General features: G+C 40.9%; 1 protein-coding gene across 9 annotated transcripts in view; it reads right to left on the reverse strand.

Annotated features, from left to right (window-relative positions):
* Positions 1-20802, reverse strand: part of diaph2 (diaphanous-related formin 2) — a 447791-nt gene that overhangs the window by 201165 nt on the left and 225824 nt on the right. For all 9 annotated transcript variants that reach the window (XM_037780358.1, XM_037780361.1, XM_037780360.1 and 6 more), the window contains 2 exons: positions 10072-10173; positions 5884-5978 (listed from right to left, as the gene is read on the reverse strand). In XM_037780358.1, coding sequence (XP_037636286.1) covers positions 5884-5978; positions 10072-10173 — 197 coding nt within the window. The remainder of the gene's footprint in view (positions 1-5883; positions 5979-10071; positions 10174-20802) is intronic.

Here is a 20802-nt window from a genome sequence, read left to right on the forward strand (position 1 = left end):
TTGTAGGGGTACTTCAAGGCCAGCGCACTGCCACATTCTGCTGACAAATCATTACATTAGACATGTCGACGGAGAAGGAAGATAATAAGATTGAGTTGCGGAGTTTCAGATGCATTATGAACACCTCTTGCTTCCTTGATTCCTTCCATTTCCACTATTCCCTCCATTTATCAATTACCCGCTTGCTTGTCACTCGTCTTTGCAAAATAACGCAAAGGGAGAAATTTGAACTCGGCTGAGTTTTGCAGTGTTTTATTTTCCTCTTGTATCAAGTGCTACAATACCAGTTAAAACGGAGCCATTGTTTATCAAAGCTCCTCATCGGAGTGCATGAATACAGGAGAGCTTTGTGGAACCGCCAGGTACAGTACAGTAGTACTCTTCAAGGTTAGACTGTTCATTAATGCCTGACAATGTGTATAAACTGTTACAAATGTTCAAAGCATTGATATCAAACCAACAACATGTTAACCACCTTTGCTATAAAACATGAGTGATGATATTCAACTACTGATAGTGGTGCCTGTGCCAATAAAAAAAAAAAAAAAAAAAAAATTGCAGTAGTAAGTTATCATGTTCCAGTGATAAGCCATTTTTGTTTGGCAAAGCCTATTGTATATGTTTTAATTGTTCAGTGCAAAATCAACATTTGGTACCAAGCTATCAAAACAACTACAGGAGCACACTTATACAGCAGTTCAACTATGGCTGAGCAAAGGCAATATAGGTTTAATCTTGCATATACAGTACTCTTTATTAAAATGAGTTCATTTTAGGGCTGTCAATCGATTAATTGCATGATTGTCGAGAGTTAATCCTGATTAATCGCAAATGAATTGACATTATTTAACTGTTCAAAATGTACCTTAAAGGAAGATTTGTCAAGTATTTAATACTCTTATCAACATGGGAGTGGGGAAATATGCTTGCTTTATGCAAATGTATGTATATATTTATTATTGGAAATCAATTAACACAAAACAATGACAGATATTGTCCAGAAACCCTCACAGGTACTGCATTTAGCATAACAAATATGCTCAAATCAAACTCAAGCCCAACAGGTAACAACAGCTGTCAGTGTGTCAGTGTGCTGACTTGACTATGACTTGCCCCAAACTGTATGTGATTATCATAAAGTGGGCATGTCTGTAAAGGGGAGACTCGTGGGTACCCATAGAACCCATTTTCATTCACATATCTTGAGGTCAGAGGTCAAGGGACCCCTTTGAAAATTGACATGACAGTTTTTCCCTCGCCAACATTTAGTGCAAGTTTGGAGCGTTATTTAGCCTCCTTCGCGACAAGCTAGTATGACACTGCTGGTACCAATGGATTCTTCAAGTTTTCTAGCTTTATATCTTCACTCTAGCTTTAAAACAATAATAATTTAGTGGTGTTCATGCATTATTATCACGTTAACTTTGACAGCCTTAGGTTATTTCCTTCTTTCTTTCACCATTTCAACTCTATTATTTATTTGCTTTTATTTCAGGGCCACTTTCTAACATTAGCAAGATGCTGAATGCATTTCCTTTCAGTGTTGCCCAAGCCGTGCGGACGCATCTTCCTACTCTGTATGTGTGTGCAGTTGTCCATGTGGATAAATGGTGATTGGCGTGTGGCTGAAAGTGGGTGGTGTAGAGTGATTAATCAGCATAATGAGTGTAGATGAGCACTGTGCAGATGGAGCCCACACTCAGGACTGTGTCACCCAGCAGGAAGTCTCTTTGCTCCCCTCCAGTGCCTCTGTACAGCTCCAAATGTATTTCTTAGGCGTGTGTCGCTCGCTTCCTTGTTTAATTTCGGCATGATTTTGTCCTATAATCATCTAACTCTTATTTCAGTAGGAAGGTTGTCTAAGTATAAAAATCAGTGACATTTTCATATAAATGAAAATCTAGACTTTTCTTGCCAAATGTTACCATTTCAATATTGCGTATATTCAGAACTAAATGTTTATGCTGTTGTAAAAGCAGCAAATTGTGCTGTCTGTCAAACACAAATACAAGAACTGAGTTTTCAGTTTTTTTTTTTCATGAGACGCAAAAGCCATCCTCGTAACTAGTGGTGCAACGGTTCAACAAGCCAATGGTTCAGTTTGTATTGGGGTTTTGATCACAGTTTCACTTTGGTTTGTTTTGCATATTAGGGAGAAGAGAAACATAATCATTTCCAATGTGTTTGAACTCCATAATGTATGAATATATTGATTGATTGATTGATTGATAGTAATGGATTATATTTATATATTATAAAAAGCCATAACACTGATTTTATACATGAAATAAGGACGGCTACTTGATAGTCAAGCAGGCCTTTGTTCAGATAACTGCCTCTTCTACTGTTTGTCTCTGGCACCTCATGAGTTTTGATGTATTTAATAGTGGTACAACGGTTCAACAAGCCCACGGACCGGTTTGTACGTCATTGAACGTTTTTTTTTTTTTTTTTAACGGTACAATATTACATACCTACTGGAAAACTGTGTCGTGAGCAAAATCAGTTATATGGACTAGGGGACATATTGACAATTTGCCAAGTCTTACAGCTCCTAGAATCACATGAATAAATAAAAAAAAAACTACACAACATATGAAATGATGGTAGAATACAGTCCATATTCTGTCTATGGGTTCAAACAGGATTAAAAATAATTCAAGTGAAGTGTTAAGGCCCCTTGAAATAAACAATTACCAATTAAACTATTTACTTATTTAAATAAAACAATTGTAGTGCATATACATTAAATATGCATTGCTTCCATGTCTCCAACAAAGTCAAAGTACTCTAACACCTAATGTGAATGCTAACATGTAAACAAACAATATGAAATAAAATAAAATAAATTAGATTGTACCTTTAAAGAGGCACAATCACTTTGTGTCTTTCTGATTTTGCTCATAACTCAGTAATATCAGCCTACTAATAGCCATTCAAAAGTTTATGAGAAGCCTTATATATATATATATATATACACAGTATATAGGCAGTATCTGTTTATATTTTAATCTCAACTCATTGTAAATACTCTAACATTGTAAAATATTGCAAAACTGCAGGTGTATAATTATAACTATGGGTTAATTAAAAAAATCCTTGGGATTAGAGCTTCATTCATTCTGCAACACTAATGAGTACTATTGTTGTACATGAAATAGTAAATCAAAATGGAGAAACACTGCATGTTAACTGAGCAATTCTAGCTAGCGGTATACTGGAATTAAACAAATATATAGATAATAATAATAAAAAACATTTAGAGTGTTGTCCTAATTGTCCAGTCCAGGCGTTACTCTGTCTTCAGCATCGTTATCTAACCAGCAGCGACACACTTGCCAGATGTGCGCTCCTTCTGCACCAATAAGTTAACTCAGTTGGTCCTCCCGCCTCCCTCTGGACTCGGTGACATTAGCTCAGTTCCTAGATGCGTATGCTGACTCACACACTTGATCTCATGAGCTTTCCTCTTTTTTTTATGTCCTGCTTCACATTTATTATAAAGGCAAATGGAAGATGTAGTGGGGACAAAAGGAAACCCTCACAAAAAGGTGCTTGCAAGAGGAAAGAAAAAGCATACATTTTTGTCACTTATCCCTGACCACCTGTCATACCTCTAACATCATTGATTCACAGGGATTTCTGTTAAACAGTGAAGAAAAGGAGCTTGAAGGTTACAGCGGAGTGTCTGTATACTTGCCTCTACTTGTCTTGTGTCTATGTGTACTATTCCAAGTACGAGCTGAATTGCACACCAGCTTAGTGTTGGTGGCTTGGTCAAGGTCAGTTTAATGGTAGCTGCCTGATGGTGGATTGAATGGTTCTTTTCCCTGTAAGCAAACCAGTCCAACCATTTGTCTGGTGCGGTGTGCAACGAGGCCATGGTGGGAATGTGTTGGGGACACAGCTGCCTTGTTGGCAGATATACACTATTTCTACTTTGCTACGGAAAAGGCTGAAGGTGGGAAAAGGTCAACAACTTACCTTCCTCTCTCCTTCACAGAACGGAGGGGGGTCTCTGCCATCTCATAACGCACACTCTGTACTTTCTGCCAGATTGCTAGCCAATTAAAGGTTATCAGAGCTCAAAATAATAGTCCTGCAGGGCAGCTCTCTAGATAGGCCCCATCTAAATATATATTGCCTCACTACCTTTTACTAGTGTCTGGGATCCAAGCAGAGAGGAAGCAGACTGTAGTGCGTGTGTTGGTTGATAAGCCATGTGGGAAAGGACATATACCGTATATCAGTACAAAGGTAATGCATTTATCTTTTTATTTTTAAAGGTAGGACAGACCAGTGAACTTAAAGGGTGGCTCATTTTTGTAAAGGTGTTTATATCATTCTGTAGCCTCCTAGTGGTGTTCCTAAAGTAGTTAAATCTAAACATTAAAATTTTGGTCAAAGTATGTATGTTTTAGCCTCAAAATGCTATTTTCCAGAGCCCTTTTAAAAACTTTATCCCACGTGACCTGACGTAGCTTTCTGCATGATGACGCTGCTACATTTATAGTATATTTACATCCTTCTAGTCAATGTATTAACGTTATATACAGTAACTTAGATGGCGGTCGGCATGCTCCCAGTTTAAAGAAGCAGAGGGGAGTTCCGGCATTGGAAGCTAAGCAATGTACTGCTGTGGACGCCACGTTAGTTCAGATCCGAAAGTCACACAATGACACAAACAAACCGATTGACGCATCGGTAGACCAGCAAATACCGTGTTCTGCGAGGTAAAATTACTGTTTTTGTGAATGGAGACCGGTCTGGTAGCTTTGAAGACTGCGATATAACGGCTTCAGTTCCTCGTCGGAAAGGGCTGTCCGATGGCGAGGTAAAGCGGTGAAAATATTATAAATATAGCGTACACTTAAACTGATCTCGATTTTTTTTTAGGCTCTCTTCTACAACCGCTTTACCTCGCCACCAGACAGCCCTTTCTGAGGGGGAACTGAAGCCGTTATATCTTTTCAAAGCCGCCACATACATACATACAATCCCACTTCACAAAAATCCAAACAAACCCTTTAAGTTATTTCCAAATATAGCAACCTTAATATTTAGCTTCGATTAGCTTACTCTACATCTAAATCACTGCTTTTAGCAACGGCTGAGTGGGAAAAAAATGGAACACAGAGAAACACACCCTTTAAGCTTGAAAGCTGTGCTTGAATGATGCCCATTGTAGGTTGGAAAAAAAATAAGTAAATACCACTGTTGCACACACTTCATGCACACAAAACAGTGTGTCACTGCTATTATTATACCGAAGCCAAATCTTCCATTTGCGTCTCACTCCTGAAATCTACACCTCCTACTTCTAAAATAAAACAAACAAAAGACAGCAGCACTGCTTTAGTATGTAACACAAGGACAGTGCAAGAAATATTAGTGCAATTGAGGCTCACGCTGTGTAGTCATGCATCTTCACCTCAGACACGCCCGCCCTGCTTTCAATTAATGCTTTCTTAGAGAAGAAAAACAGAAATAAAAGGGGAGCAAAAACAAGTAGCCTTTAGGAAGCTCATCAATTATGGTTAAAGACAAAGGAAAGAGGAAAGGAGGGTGGAGTTGAGGGGACTTTGCCAAGCCTTGTCCTTCACCATTCATTATAAGAGGATGAATGGGGGGGGGGTCTCTATGGTCCACATGAGAATGAGGAGACAGACTTGTGCCAAAAACAGACCATAGCAGGTGTAAAATGGGGTCACCAAGCTATCCGCCAGACACTGAAATTCAAAAATTATCGTTTCACGTGGACGTGTATAGAAAGTGTCTCTCGCTCTCTCTGCCACACACACACACACACACACACGTTTTCAGAGGGCAAAAATAAGTGTGTGTGTGAAAGAACTAACACACCACACTGAACATCAGTCTTACCTGGATGAGTGATTCGCTCAGTCTTTCCTCGTCTACCTCCAGCACAATGTCCCGGATCTCTTCATAAGGCAGGCGGAACGAGCCCAAGAAAATTGCTGTTGTGATGGAGAGAGAAGAGAGTCATTTCCTCTCCTTTTTTTTTTTATTAGACCGCGGGGTTCAAAGAGACATTTCAGCACTCATCGCTCCTCAGACAAAATGACCACAGACCTAACTTGTCACTTGGAAAAACTAATACACTTTCTGACCCTCAACAGGATAGTTTGTGTCACCCTGACAAAAACCGGGGAGGAAAACATCAAGATTACAGTAACAGAGAAAGGGGCCAAAGTCATACAGCACACAAAGTCATAAAAAGTGAACCGTAATAACAATAATAATAGCTAATGATCGTTAATAAGTTAGTTGTACTTGTGATAGCAGTAATGGTGTCATCAGGGAGGGCTGCATGGATTTGTTTGGGTGGATACAAAGACGTAAACTGAATTTGCCTCGGGGGACAGGCTAGTGGGCGTTTCACTCTCCAGGTGGGGTGCCTACAGTGGAAATTGGAGCTGATGGTGTATCCAGGTGGAAGTCACAGGTGGAGGTTTGGTAATGAGTTGGAGGAGACTCACTCAACAGCTGCTATACTGCTGCTGCAGTGGGACCTGATGTCTGTATTTGACGCGCAACAAACGGAGAGGTAGTGCAGCTTTTTTTCTTTTTGTCACAGTCTATTACTGTGTATTACACAGGCTATTTACTGCATTTACTTAGTACATAGTCAGGGCATATGACGACTATTGCTTTTGATGTAATATATAATTCATTTATTTAACATTAACCTGTCTGGCTTCACTGTGTGTCAGGTTTCTGGTGACTCAGAACTGTAGTAGAGAAAGTTGCTCCATCTAGACTCATCTTTTTTCTTTTTCTGTTGTTTATCTACTTTCCTCATTAGCGAGACATTTTCCTGATTGGAGTGCATTCATACCAAATGGATCATGTCATCCTTGTTTGTCGTCTAAACGCTATACATTTATTAGCGTCTCTTCAATATGTCGTATAGCCTGCGCATATGAAACCAACAGCTGGATACAAGCTTCTCTTGAGGGAATGTTGTCAAAAGTAATCCTGGGATGTATTGTAAATTACAAACTGAAGGAGATACAGATGGGGGAGAAGAGGCAGGTAAAGAGTGACAGGCTGAAAATCCAACTTGTGCTGCCATCTACAGTAGCAGTTGAATGTTTACTTGCTGTATGCTCCGTCAGTGACGGGTGTGGTCACCCTGCACCTGGTTTTGCTCCTGGCTGCATACTGACCGAACTGTGCCAAGACGAGCAAAGTGGTGCAGGTGGAGGTGTGTTAATGCAGTTTTGGTGCAAAAAAAAACGGCACCTGCACATCCAGATCAGTTCTTAGATGTTGTTCAGGTACACTGAGTATTATTTGTAGCTTTAGTTGCTGGAGGTGCACAAACGGCCGGGCAGTGCACAGCAGTAGTGACTGTGCTGAGAAAGGCTTTCCGCTTTTTTAAACAGCTGCTGCTCTGCACACAAGCTGTGTGACGCAGTGGTTCTCAACAGTAGCAGCTCAGAGATGTTTGTCAGGTTGAGGATTAGTGGGATACCTACTACCTTTGTTATGGAAATTGTTTAACATAACAAAACTAATAAGAGTTCACATTAGTTGGAGTAGGCAGCGGTGGGAAGTCACTGTGCTCATTATTAGTTAGATAACAGTGTGAACTTTTACAAAGGATCTTACTTTCACATTTGATCAGAAGTATGTAATATATGCCGAGCCTTAGTGCACACATATACTGTACGCAGATCTATTTTTAAATGCCTATATAACTTTGATATTAATTAATATAACACATTTCAACAAAGTGAATACACACCAGCATAAAAAAAAATTCATTTTTACATTTCCTATAAACTTATACACTTTTATACCGGCTCATACTCTTCCCGGTTTAAACATTTAACAACTTCTGGTGAAGTTTGCTTTCACAGGGTATACTTCTTATGAAGGATGCTTTTCTTTTTTATTAAAGACTGCGGATAAAGAAATGCTTATACCCTGCACCATGTAAAACTGTCCCAATCTGGCTTCTGCTCCGGTTGTAGCACCAAAACCTCTCAAGGTTACAAATGATTTACTGATTGCTGATTTAAATGCATTTTTCTCAAGTATGATTGTTCTTGATTTGAGGTCTGCATTCAATACAAAACGCCACTCTGATTTAATTGTACAATTGAAAAAGTGGTTGTCATTAAAAACTGGGCATTTGTTGCTATGCTCCTCTATCAAGTCAAATCTGAATCAAGTGATTTAACCTGAATCGTGTCCTGTCTCTCAAATTTAAAGTCTTTTATTAGTTTAAGGTTTTCATTTTTCTCAGTCTACTTGCTCTTCAGGTTCTTTTCACTCACAACTGCCTAGTGACTAGGGTAATGCAACCATCCCCAAAATATAACAGTCAAAATGGATTTCTTTTGATCACTGCAAAAACTAGTCTATGCTCGAATCTCATTTCAACAACTACAATTCTCTTCATTCAGGGCTTAGCCACAAGTCAAATGCTCTCTTGCAGCTCATTGTAAAAGCTGCTAGTAGGTTTTTTAGATAGACAGACAGAGAGACAGATGACGGTAGTATGCATAATCATTACACCAGAATACATAAAGTGTCACTGGCATCACAATCATTCATTTTGTCCCGCTACCCATCCCAGTCACTGAACCTTCAATACCAACACGCATCAACATTGAGCAGGGAGCTTAGAGGGCTCTGCAGCAGGCAGTGAATATGATCTATGATGCTTCGGTACGTGTCTGCGACCCGGGGGATCCGTGTAGCCGTGTAGGACCACATGCCTTCCACCCATTGCCGTTCTGGAGGTGAGATTTTCTACACTTATTTTTGCTTCTTGCCAAATTCAAAGCCCATCTGCTGGGGCTGTAATCAAAGATGGCAGTGACACCTATCAGCATTGTCACAGCCCGCACACAAGTGCAATGACATGCACACACGCAGACACTTGTATGTGTCATCCTTATGTTCATGCCACATGTCCCTTCCTGACATCAGACCCCAATACTTTGCCTGGTAAACTCAGTCATGCGGCCTCTCTTCATGGAAAACGCAAGAATATGAAGCCACTGCAAGATATTACCAGCACACAGGAAGGGATCTGGTTGAAAGGCACATATGTTTCTGTGATGTACTTTCATCCCTCAGCTTATTTTGACATTCTAGTTTGTTTCCAGCCCCCATCCACAGTACGCCATTCATACCCCTCTCCTCGTCCTTTAAAGAAGAAAAGTAAGAAAAACATGGATAAACAAAGGCAGTGGAGTAAAGGGTTGCAAGAAGGGTGACCTGTAATCTTAGCATTTTAAATGCATATTTCATAAGGTGTTATCATCTACACTGTATCTCCAAGGTAAGGGATATCAAGGCCGCAGATGAAATCCCACAGAGTTATGGAAACAATAAGAAACGCTCTACCCACCAATCAAAACAAGGCGGCCAGTCATTCAATGTTTTTGTGTAATGAATTCATACACACATTTCATGGATTTGGGATCAAGGAGGTTCACATGGAAGAGAGACGGTGCATGGGTTGAGCTGTTAGTGAAATTCTAAGGCTGAACGCTTTTGTAGATCATTTGCATCGAAACCTGAAATGATCCCCGACTGAAAAAACCTTTCCATACACCGCACCGAAATGAAGGAACGCTTGGAGGGCGAGGTAAAAGCCGTGCACCAGTATCAACCTAACATTTCGTCCACTTGGGCTCCTGGGGATTCAAAACACCTACATGTAGCTTTAGTGCTCAGGTCTAATAGGAATTTGCTTTACACACGATTACAGACAGAGAGCTGGGACACAATCTATATGCACTTGTTGTGACCGCTAAACAACTGCCAAGGAAAACATTTCCCCAAAGGGCTCAGGAAAACACTATCACTGTTGAGGGCTTTCTACTGTTTCCTTCTCACAAACAGCTTTGTTGGGCTGTTCATGGGGGTATGAAAAGGCCTGGGGTGTCATGGAAAATAACTCTGACATTTCCCTCATAAAAGGTCATGGTTAAAAAGAATATAGTACTTCATGAACTAATGGTGTTTAACCTGTGGTTATTGGCTGTACAATACTCTAAAAAAAAAAAAAGCATAACTGTATATACTTACAAAGATTCTGTGCTGTTTTGGAGTCCAGGATGCGAAGCTCTTTCGCCTTTTTCTTGAATTGTTGCATTCTGTCATCAGGCTCATCTTTCATGTCTTTTTTCACTGCAGGAGAAAAAGAAACAAAAATAATTTCATTACTACAGTGCGTCAACATTTTGGAAAATTATATGCAATGTAACAAGACTGTACAGAACGCTTTAATCAAAATGTTACACTGACTGCTTTCAGCACTGTAGAAAAGCAATAATTAAATGATGTTCAAAAATATAATTCAACATTTCCCACAACAAAGTGAAATAAATAATTTACATACATTAGAATGAAAAAAAACATGTATTAGAGTGTAAGCTGACAGGCAAAGATGGGTAAGACGGCAACAGATGGCATAAACCAATTAAAAACCATAGTTTCCATACCAGAAAACTTCAGCATTTTGGTTCCACAACACTCTTCTCTTAATAAAAGGCAAAAACAAACTATAGCAACTCTTTGAGCTACTACTGCTGACATATTTGATAGGCAATTTAAAGGGACTGCATGAAAGTTTTTACACATAGAAACGTTTTGTTTTTACAGGTTGTAACCTAACTTAAAAAAATTAGACCTTCCACGACTTTCTGGGTTTCCTCTATCAGTCTGTAGACTGCTTTTAATGTGTAGAATGTGAGCCGGCTTTTCTGGGAAAATCCAAAGGATGTGATGTCATGCATGCTCGCGAGTGCCTTTACTCTCTTCAGCTCTGCTACAGGGCTAACAGTGTGCAACTAACCGCTAACGCCAACAAACGACTAGCCCCCACCTCAACTCAGATTCCAACACAAACCCCACGGAAGCTAAAAAAAACTTAAAGTTATATCTAGTGAAGCCTGTCTTGCAAAACAGGAATATGACCGACGTCAGGGGAAAACTAGGATCAACACCGGCCGGGCCTTCGATTCATGGAGGGACCTTTGTTTGGTTTTAGGTACCAAAACGGACCCCGAGCTGGTAAAATTCCTACTGGACAGGTAAGCTAACATTACTGCCAAGCATGTCAAATATATAGTGATATTGTGGTTTTAGCTGTTTTGACCAATGCTTGCTCGCGTCTATGTAGTGCGAGCACAAGCGTGTGCAACAGGACGGTGACTGTTGTTGACTTATCGGCCACAGGTGTCACTGTTAACAAGAAATGTCTGATTATTACATAGAGCCCCTTTAACGCATCAACTTTGTGATGCATCCTACATTCAGATCATACACTGAATATAATGTATCACAGTGTAAAGATTACAGCCGTGTCTTAAACAAGGTTTTACTGTATATAGATAAATAAAACAAGCTAAATGGCAACATTAGAATGCATTATATTCTTTGTGTCCATACTTGCACTATTCAGGCCACTGCACATGTGGTATACCATTGGTTTGTTGAAAGACAGATGTGATTGATGGCAGCCCCTCTCCACATTACGATGGAACTACATAATATGCAATATCATCAGCTGTAACATCAGAGTACAGTCCCGCGGATGACTTCCCCCTCTTCATTTGTTCGCGTGTGCCAACATTTCTGTCATTGTGACAGTGGGTAGATGGTTGATAAGCACAGCTCCTTCCCTCAGGCCCTGTCTGTCAACTCGCTAGAGCCAAGGAGATAATTGCGTTACCCCCCACAATCCCAGAAAATGGCATTACGTCTCTGTTACATGACTGAACACAATAGACAAATTGGTCCAAGAATGAAGAGACCTTTGTTGTCATAATGGAGACATTATTGAGGCCACACTCTGGGGAAACACCACATGTCAGCGTGTATTACTCTTCAATTACACTCCAATAACATCAAGCTCTAAGAAAAAAAAGGGTCCCCATGTATAGGACAAAAGGTCAACATTTCAAACTGGAATTACAGCACTGAGGAAGGGTGAGTGAGATAGAGGAAGAGAAGCAGTATGAGAAAGAAGATGCCTTAGACCCTCCCCTCTCCTCCCGCTGGCTTCTGGGAGAGACAGCACACTTTGTTGCTAATCATCACAACCAAGCCCAAGGTGGGAGTCTCCCAGGAAATCCAGAACAAACAATCTGCTCCCCGAGCGCCGGCTTGCATATTTAAAGAAACAATCAAAGAGGCAACATCTCCTGGGCAGCCAGAAGAAGCAATGCTGAAGGCACCTTCCTAACTCCAGCGCTTTCTGTCAACACATGGCATCAGGGATGCCGGTTGTTTACCGTATTAAGTAGGGCTAAAAAGGGTGCAAGTATGTACCAATGCTGTGGTTTGATTTTCTGTCAACATCTGAGGATGTTCCTCAGAGACTGACAAGACTCTGCACTCTAACGTCAAGTCTACTCGGACCGTGATGCACAACGTGCCGAATCACCTTCATACTCAGTGGAGCTCAGAGATGCACATCAGCCGATGGCTTGAACTTTTCTTTTTGTTAACAGGATCAACGTGGGGGGAAGGGGGACTTTATAGATACATTTAGGCAGAAGTTGCTCGCCAAAAACAGGACACATTTGATTAGTGCCTGTAATGTTCACATGATGAGGGGAAAATCTCACACACCGCTTTCATGGGACAGTGTTTTGCTTAATTTTTTTGTCAAAATTAGGACTTTATTACTTCTTACCAGCATTAAAGACTCCTCAAACAAATACATTGTTAGACCAATACATTAAGAGGGGGACTAATTGTGTGACTACTGATCTAATATAGGTGGAGAAGTGCAACACGTGTTTTGACCTGACAAAGACCTAATCAAGTTTCAATTAAAGGGATAGTTTGGGTGTATTACGTACAGTAGATGACGGTCGGCACGCCCCCAGTTTGGAGAAACAGACAGAAGTGCAGATACCGGAGCAAAGCAATGTACTGCTGTGGATGGAGTGGGCAGAAAACCATAGTTTACCCTCCTAAAAAAAGGCCCACCTAAAAATATCAATATCAGTTTAAGTGTACGCTATATTTAGTATATTTTCAACGCCTTATCTTGCCGTCAGACAGCTCTTTCCGACGGGGAACTGAACTGAAAGTGAAACTTATCTATGCTCTCCTCAAAGCCAGCAGACTCAGTTGACAAAAATAGTAAAGATAAATTTCATTTTCAGTTCAGTTCCCCATCTAAAAATATTCTAAATATAGCATTCACTTAAACTGATATTGATTTTTTTTAGGTGAGCCTTTCTTTTAGGTAGCTAAAATAGATTTTACTGTCGGCCCCGTCTACAGCAGTACATTGTTTTGGTTCCATGCAGTAACTCTTGTATGTTTCTCCAAACTAGGGGCGTGCCGACCATCATCTACTGTAGGTAATACACTGACTATGGAGAAGTACCTCATACAAACCCACTTCAAAACACCTAAACTATCCCTTTAAAGTGGCACTTTCTGACTGTTGTAATGTCAATGTGTTCATCTGATTTCAAATAAGAAATATATATAAACCCGATGAATGTCCAGCGTTAGGCTTTGTTGATTGTACAAGACTGGCAGATTTATGTATTTTCACGCTCCACTGTCGTTTCAGAATTCATTCAAACCCACCACATAAGACAGACACATAATAAATATTCATCACATCATAAATAAATCCAAATGACAACAACGTTAAAGCCACAATTTCCAGACTCGCATGCACAGAGTCCGTAACCACTGAGGCCCAAGGAATCAGGCTGGATTTCTTATGTGGCAAGAGCCTCGGACAAAGAAACTGGAGAGCCAGCAAAAATAAAACATGAGGAAACAATGATCTCCCTCAGAGAATGGCCCACAGACGGAGGGCAAATTAAACTTAGAAGGGGGATTTGGCTGCTCATGGTACTAAATTGTTCTCTTAAACCATTCTCTTTTCCCTGCTGCCACTTGAATCTCTCACCTAGGTACCTTACACTCAGCAGGGTGCTCTCAGCTGTCTTCGCCCTTACCCCCAGGGCCCCATGCTATCTCAAATTAAACAGGAAAACAGAGCCTTTAATAATGTGAAACAGGCACAGTCCTTTCTGATGCCATCCTATACAGCTCAGAGCTCCCCCGCTGGGCAATGAGTAGTGGCATCAGTTGGCTGATTTCTGCTCCAGTATTTGCTGGCTGACTCAATTATGCCACATGTCACATGTTTCCTCTGAGCACTGCATGTGGACTGATGGGCCCTGGAGGGCTCGCACACATTCGAGCTGCCACACTAGTCGAAGTCCCAGGTGTGTGGAGAGGATGACTATAGGTGGCGTATTTCAACCAGATGGCTGGCCACAATAATAAAGAAAGTTTGATAAATTTCTCCAAAACATAAAAGTTACTAAAACGCACACACCCTCCCCTTGGCATCATAATTAGGTCGAGTTACATTTTGAGAAAAGTTAAAATGCGACTTTGAGAATGTACAACCAACTAAAAGTTTTTTTTTTTCTGCCAAGAAAGCTTAACCTGTCCAATAGTGTCGGGCCAGAGCAGCTGTACCAAGTCCTTGCCAACATTTAAACGTGTTTTACGAGTTGCCCAGTGGCTAAAATGTAATACTCTGACAACAAAGCCATCCCTCGTGCACAGATTTATATTTGTTAATGGGATCTGCCAAACAATCACTCAGTAAAGAGAGGGTTGTGACGGGCACAATGTGGGGCGGTCTTTTGGCAGCTAATTTGTACAATGGTGACATACAAGTCACATAATCATAAATATATATTAATTAGGACTGTTAATCGATATTAAAATTATAAAATATTTAATCGGGATTAATTTCATGATTGTCTATAGTTATAAAAAATGTCCAAAATGTACCTTAAATGGAGATTTGTCAAGTATTTAATACTCTTATCAACATGGGAGTGGGCAAATGTGCTTGCTTTATGCAAATGTATGTATATTTGTATTATTGGAAATCAATTAACAACACAAAACAATGACAAATATTGTCCAGAAACCCTCACAGGTACTGCATTTAGCATAAAACAATATGCTAAAATCATAACATGGGAAACTGCAGCCCAACAGGCAACAACAGCTGTCCGTGTGTCGATATCTTGAGGTCAGAGCTCAAGGGACCTCTTTTAAAATGGCCATGCCAGTTTTTCCTCGCCAAAATTTAACATAAGTTTGGAGCGTTATTTTGCCTCCCTCGCGACAAGCTTGCTTCGTTGGAACCGTTGGATTCATTAGGTTTTCTAATGATGTCAGTATCTTCACAAGATTTAAAACTAAGCCCTCTACAACCTAAAAATTGCAAGTTGCATTAATGCGTTGAAGAAATTAGTTGCATTAAAATTAATTTCCCTCTGTGTTAGGTTGTCAGATCAATACATAGCGAAAATCTTAGGTAAAAGCTAATACAAGCAGCACAACCAGTTATTAAGTGATATTGGGGGTAACAAGGTGGAAGGCCGGGATAGGAATGTGTTTTTATCTGAACATACACAGTTGATGAAAGACTGGCAAATCTATTGAAACGTTAAGAAAGCTTTCAAAGATTTGCACTGACTGTATTATACTGAGCTCCACTTCGGCATAGCTGATTCTCGGGCCAGATGGTCCTCTAAGGGAAATAGTGGGGTCAAACGCTTTTGACTTCATACCAGCCATGCAAGTTTGAGAAGATAAATGTACTGATGAATTATGAATAGTTAGTATTCTACATTGATTTGTTGTAATATATTAAACTCACATGGGTGAAGAGCCTTGAGAAGAATGTCAAGGAGAAAGTGTTTCAAAAATCACGTTATAACAAAAGACATGAAAGCTTCGCCGGAGCCAACATAAGCACATGAAGACAAGTCTCTGGTGAGCGAAACTGTAACACATTCCATTAACTGAGGGGGAGTTAAAGCTCGCCCCGTGCCAAAAGGAGTCACCAAATTGATAGGAGGATTCATTGAAAAAATACATGAATGTTTGAGCAAAAACAGATTTGGCTTATTAAAGATGGCTTGGCATCCATTTTAAGCCTTCTCTGTGGGCCTTGGACTGAGGTATACCCAGGGGAAGCTCTGTGATAACAAGAGTTCTCCAACACTTGGACATCCAGTCTGTTTGCTGGCCCAGAATCACTATCCTGGTTGCCTTCCATGCGATATCTCCCTCAAGACGTCCATAAAACCCACGGCATTACGAAGCTAAACACTACCACATGTTCACTTCCGGACACAGACCGTGCGGCTGAGCCTTGTCACCAGACACCATAAAATGAGCGGGCCTTGAAGAGAAATAAAAGAAACTGCAGATGACAGGTCTTCAACAAACATATTTAAAGGCAAAGGGACACAGAGTGGAACAGACAATGTGGAGTCTGCTCCTCTACGAGGCAATTTATTCCCTCAAATGTGCAATCTGCCTGCAAACATGTGCCCTGTCCTCCATCTCAGGGACTCACACTGAGGATTGAGCTGCTGGAGAGCTGCCAGCCCGTCTAAAGGAGATGGATTCGGCGGAAGAGTCATTGCCCTCAGCCATGTCTGATCCACAGAAACACCAATTCCACAGAAGTGTTAAATATATATACACACGCACCAATTGACCGGTGAATATACTCTGAATCCCCTTTGAAGTTCCATATCTCTGCCATTTAACACATAACAAAACAAAAACAAAAACAGATGCGATGGGGGGTACCGTGAGTGAATAAATGAAAAGTATCAAGGTATTAGGGAGCGGAAAATAGTGGACAAAGGCGTTCCTGAATGTCTGCTGGCAAGAGAAAGTGCCTGGCCCAGTTATGGCTGGAATAATGAGTGAGACCTTCAAAAATAGAGAGCACGCACAAGATCTGAACGTACCAATTGACCAGCGAAATCCAGCTGTGACCAATTTCTCCCACTGACGAAGGCTAAACAGAGGTCTCTTTCTCAACCCCAAAGCCAATTTGCTGTGTGGATACACACCTCTCTATCCACTCTTCCCACTATCTTGGGTCTCAGAAGCATGCTCCCACTCGCAAAAAGGCAATCCCTCTCTCGCTTTGACTCAGAAACTTGAAATGATTTCTTTTATTTTCAAGCTCGGCATATACCTGCATTGATTGTGTATTCTAAAAAAGAATTAAAAAAAAGGATCTACAAATTCAGTATGACTGAGACACAACGTGGGCTGTGACAACAAGATAAGTGCCTGATGATAACACTTGGTATTTGAGTGGATGTACATATTTTGTTATAATGAAAAAATGATTTCCTGAAACGAATCTCTCTCTTAGCAACAAAAGCACAACTACCAGTTATTTGTGAAATCGTTTTTTTATATTGTTGTTGTTGTTTTTTCCTTCGTCAGGTTTTCACCTTGACATAGCAAGAATGTTGAGGCAGTTTTCTTTTTGTTTTTTTTCAGAAACACTCCTCTGCTCAAGGTGAACCATTACAGCGGAGCTGCAGTTTTTTGGGGGGTTTGGGGGGGGGGGTGGAGCTCTCAACCATGCAATCATCATCATGCCTAATGATAACAGGGAGTGGGGGAAGTGGCTGATAATGATAATGATGATGGAAACTGTGGATAGTCTGTTAAGTGTGAGTGCACGCACACTCGTGCGCGACAAAACGCACTTCCAAAAAAATATGTGTGCACCCGTTCAACCGTGTGAGTTTTAAAAGCTAACTAGTTTTCTGGAGTTATCTGTCCTCCCATCAAAAACCATCTGGTTCTGGTTACCCGAGATCTCTAAATAAAAGGTGTGTGTGTGTGAGGAGCAGGAGAAGCCCCACAGAGTGACACTCTGACCTGTGGCCAGTAATGTTTTCAGTATGCAGGGAGAGGCTCAGCCCACGGTGGAAGGTACACAGCTGGGCTTGGAGCAGGGCCCAGTGAGAAAAACGCCTCCTCTTCTAATTGAGACAACACAGATCTCCCTTAGTGACCCCCCTTCCCTGTTTCTATTCCAAGAGGAGAGGAGTAGGCCTCCTGCAAACGGCTAATGTTTCCTATTGAAATGGTCAGTTTCCATCAAATGTGGAGGATCAGAGCAGTAGTATCATGATTATAAACGACTTGCTTCACTTTTAGTTTCTGGTTATTAGGAATGTCTTCTTGGGTCATTTTAAGATTAAAAATAAATATAAATACTGAGAAATGTAGCGGTGTGATTCACTTAATGCCTAATGCAAACTGGAAGTATCCACAGAAATTAGCAAAGGTGATAGATTATCTAATAAGTAAGAACAAGCTGCAATACTCAATGTATTGCAGCTTGTTCTACATGTGATTTAGTAAATGAATATGTCAGCAACATTGAATATAAATATGAATTGTAATATTGTTAACCCGCTGGCATCTCGCTTTGGCGTTTCACCTCCCCCGCGGGTTTCCCACCAAGCCCCCAGGAAAAGCACCAGGTTTAAAGCGTATTTTCCTAGTGGCCAAACGGTGGAATGACAACTTCCGTGTCCGTCACGTGACGCCGTTGGGCCCATATCTGGAGGGAACAGGGAAAGAGCCTTGAGAGAGCGGAAGAAGTGAAGGGCCAAAGCGAGTTTATAAGTGTTGAGGTCGGAAAAGGTGATGGAAGATGCCAGTCTCCGCTTCAAATGAGACTTTACTGCTTTTAATAATCGCCACGGTCCCTGAATATATGAGACATACGGGTCTTGAACTGCCTGTGGGAAGAATGAACATGTAAGAGTCTGTCCATCCTGGATAAAAAGCTCTGTTTCTGCTTTTTAAGTGTTCCGTGTGTGTGTATCTCACTCACTTATGATAGTCGCAATGCTTATTGGAATGCACAGATTTGATTGGCTGAGTAGCATCACGTGAGAAGATTTACCATGCATGCAATTGGTCTGAGTTTCCTGGGCCGCCAAACTAGAACCCTAAAGGCTAGAAAAGCTGCGTCGGTTAAAATAGAAACACTATTCTCAATAATGTATCAGTTATAGGTCCGTTATATATCGTATATCGCGATATAGCCTAAAAATATCGGGATATTATTTATATACCCAGCCCTACCGTAAGGATTTATATTTATGAAGGGAGAAGCAATTACGCCACAGTAGTTACGAATTAGCTTTCACACCAACACAGAACAAATGTGTTCAAAACAGACTGTGAAAATGAACTTAAAAGAGGAAACACAACAATGCTGAGCAAATAAAAAAATCCCTCAAATCAATAGCTCTGAGCATTGCCAATGACCTGGGGCTTGATACAGCCTTTTAACAAGTATATATTTAATCTGCCCACATCTACACATGCCTGTTGTTCTCTCTCTCTCTCTGAGGCAGGGAGTGTGGGAAGGCTCTGACTCTGCCTCTTAAATTGGTCATGGAGACATGCTCCTGGGGGCAGCGAATGGATTGAGCCTGACAGCCAATCAGTTCTAGGAAACCATTCTCTGGTGGTGCCGAGGCAGCTCGTTGTGACCCAATGCGCTTGAGCGCTGGTGGGAAGGCACTAGCTGATGGTCCAAACGGCCGCCCCTGGCGTCTGTTAAGACCCCACCACGCCGTCCAACCTAAAGCATTCAGTAGACAATGCCGAGGCTGGCGCTCGTGTCGCTATGAGGGGATGAAGAACAGAGATTTGAGACAGGATTACTGATGCCCCACGGTCTCTATTACCTCTCCCAGCACCATGCTACATAGGACCAAGAACAGAAAAGGGACTACAGAGTAACACAAAGAGATTTTAAAGTGTGCACCTGTACTGCTGGTCATCTTTAAAGGCAATATTAGGAAATATGTTTGTGGTCAGTCTTAGCGGGAGTTACATGAGAATATCAGCTTTAGTAGCTTAAGTGTGTAAGTCTACGGACTTTTAGTTTCACACGGGACAGTAACAGCGATCTCCGGGGTGAGAACGCTGTTTTTTTGACCCATCCACCACCCCGACCTCCCCCCCCCAACACGGACTATCATGACAAACGTATTTGTGATACGTAATCGCATCAAAATTACTGTTCCTTCAAAACGTAATGGACAATGCAGTTTCATTGTTTGGGGACGTGATTTATAGCAGACAGGGCTGGTCCAGGACATGTTTAGCGTATTTTGCACTGTATGATTGGGAGCAGCAGGAGACGGTAGCCAGGCTCTGTCAAAAAGGCCTTTGAACCACTTATAAACTGTCATATAGAGCGCTGCAGGAATGAGTCCTAAAACCTAGAAATGAGTTAGCATTTTAGCACTTTCTGGCTCCCTCGTCTTGAAGTCAATGAGTTTTCTGAAATAAGGTCTGTGGTTAACACAAGCTTAAGAGATTTTAAGGTTTTGTTCTACGACATAAAACACAGCAGTAAATATCCCACTGGTGAATTTTGAAGCTTTTATTTGTCTTAAAAAGGCGGCTGCCAACAAATGCTTGAAACAAATGAAACTACTAAATGTCCTCATGCTGACTTGTCTGCCTTTACATATAGCCTCGTTGTGTATCCATGGTGTAGTTCGTTTATAGCCTACGTTACGTAATTCACACTAAGATAATCGTAAAAGAGGTGTTCATTTGTGAAGATTATCTTATGGAACAAAACGTGTAAGTATCATAAACGTTTGTTTGCCACAGAGCTTATTTTCTGCAATAATCCAAAACCCAATGGAAAAATCACATTGGCTTTTTGTCGAGGGAAACCAGGGCGATGCTAACTTCCGGGTTGGCCTACAAAAATGTGTCATCCCTGCACCACTCTATTCACACCTTGCACCTACTATATTTTGTATATGAATATATACAAAATGAGATATGTTTTGTCTCTTTTGTGTCTTTTAATTGAGTCTATCAGCTCCATTCTAACAGACGTTGTGTTAAGATAAGTTAAAAAAAAGGTCATGGACAAATCTC

Source organism: Sebastes umbrosus, chromosome 9 (assembly GCF_015220745.1).
Source record: "Sebastes umbrosus isolate fSebUmb1 chromosome 9, fSebUmb1.pri, whole genome shotgun sequence".
Taxonomy (NCBI): domain Eukaryota; kingdom Metazoa; phylum Chordata; class Actinopteri; order Perciformes; family Sebastidae; genus Sebastes; species Sebastes umbrosus.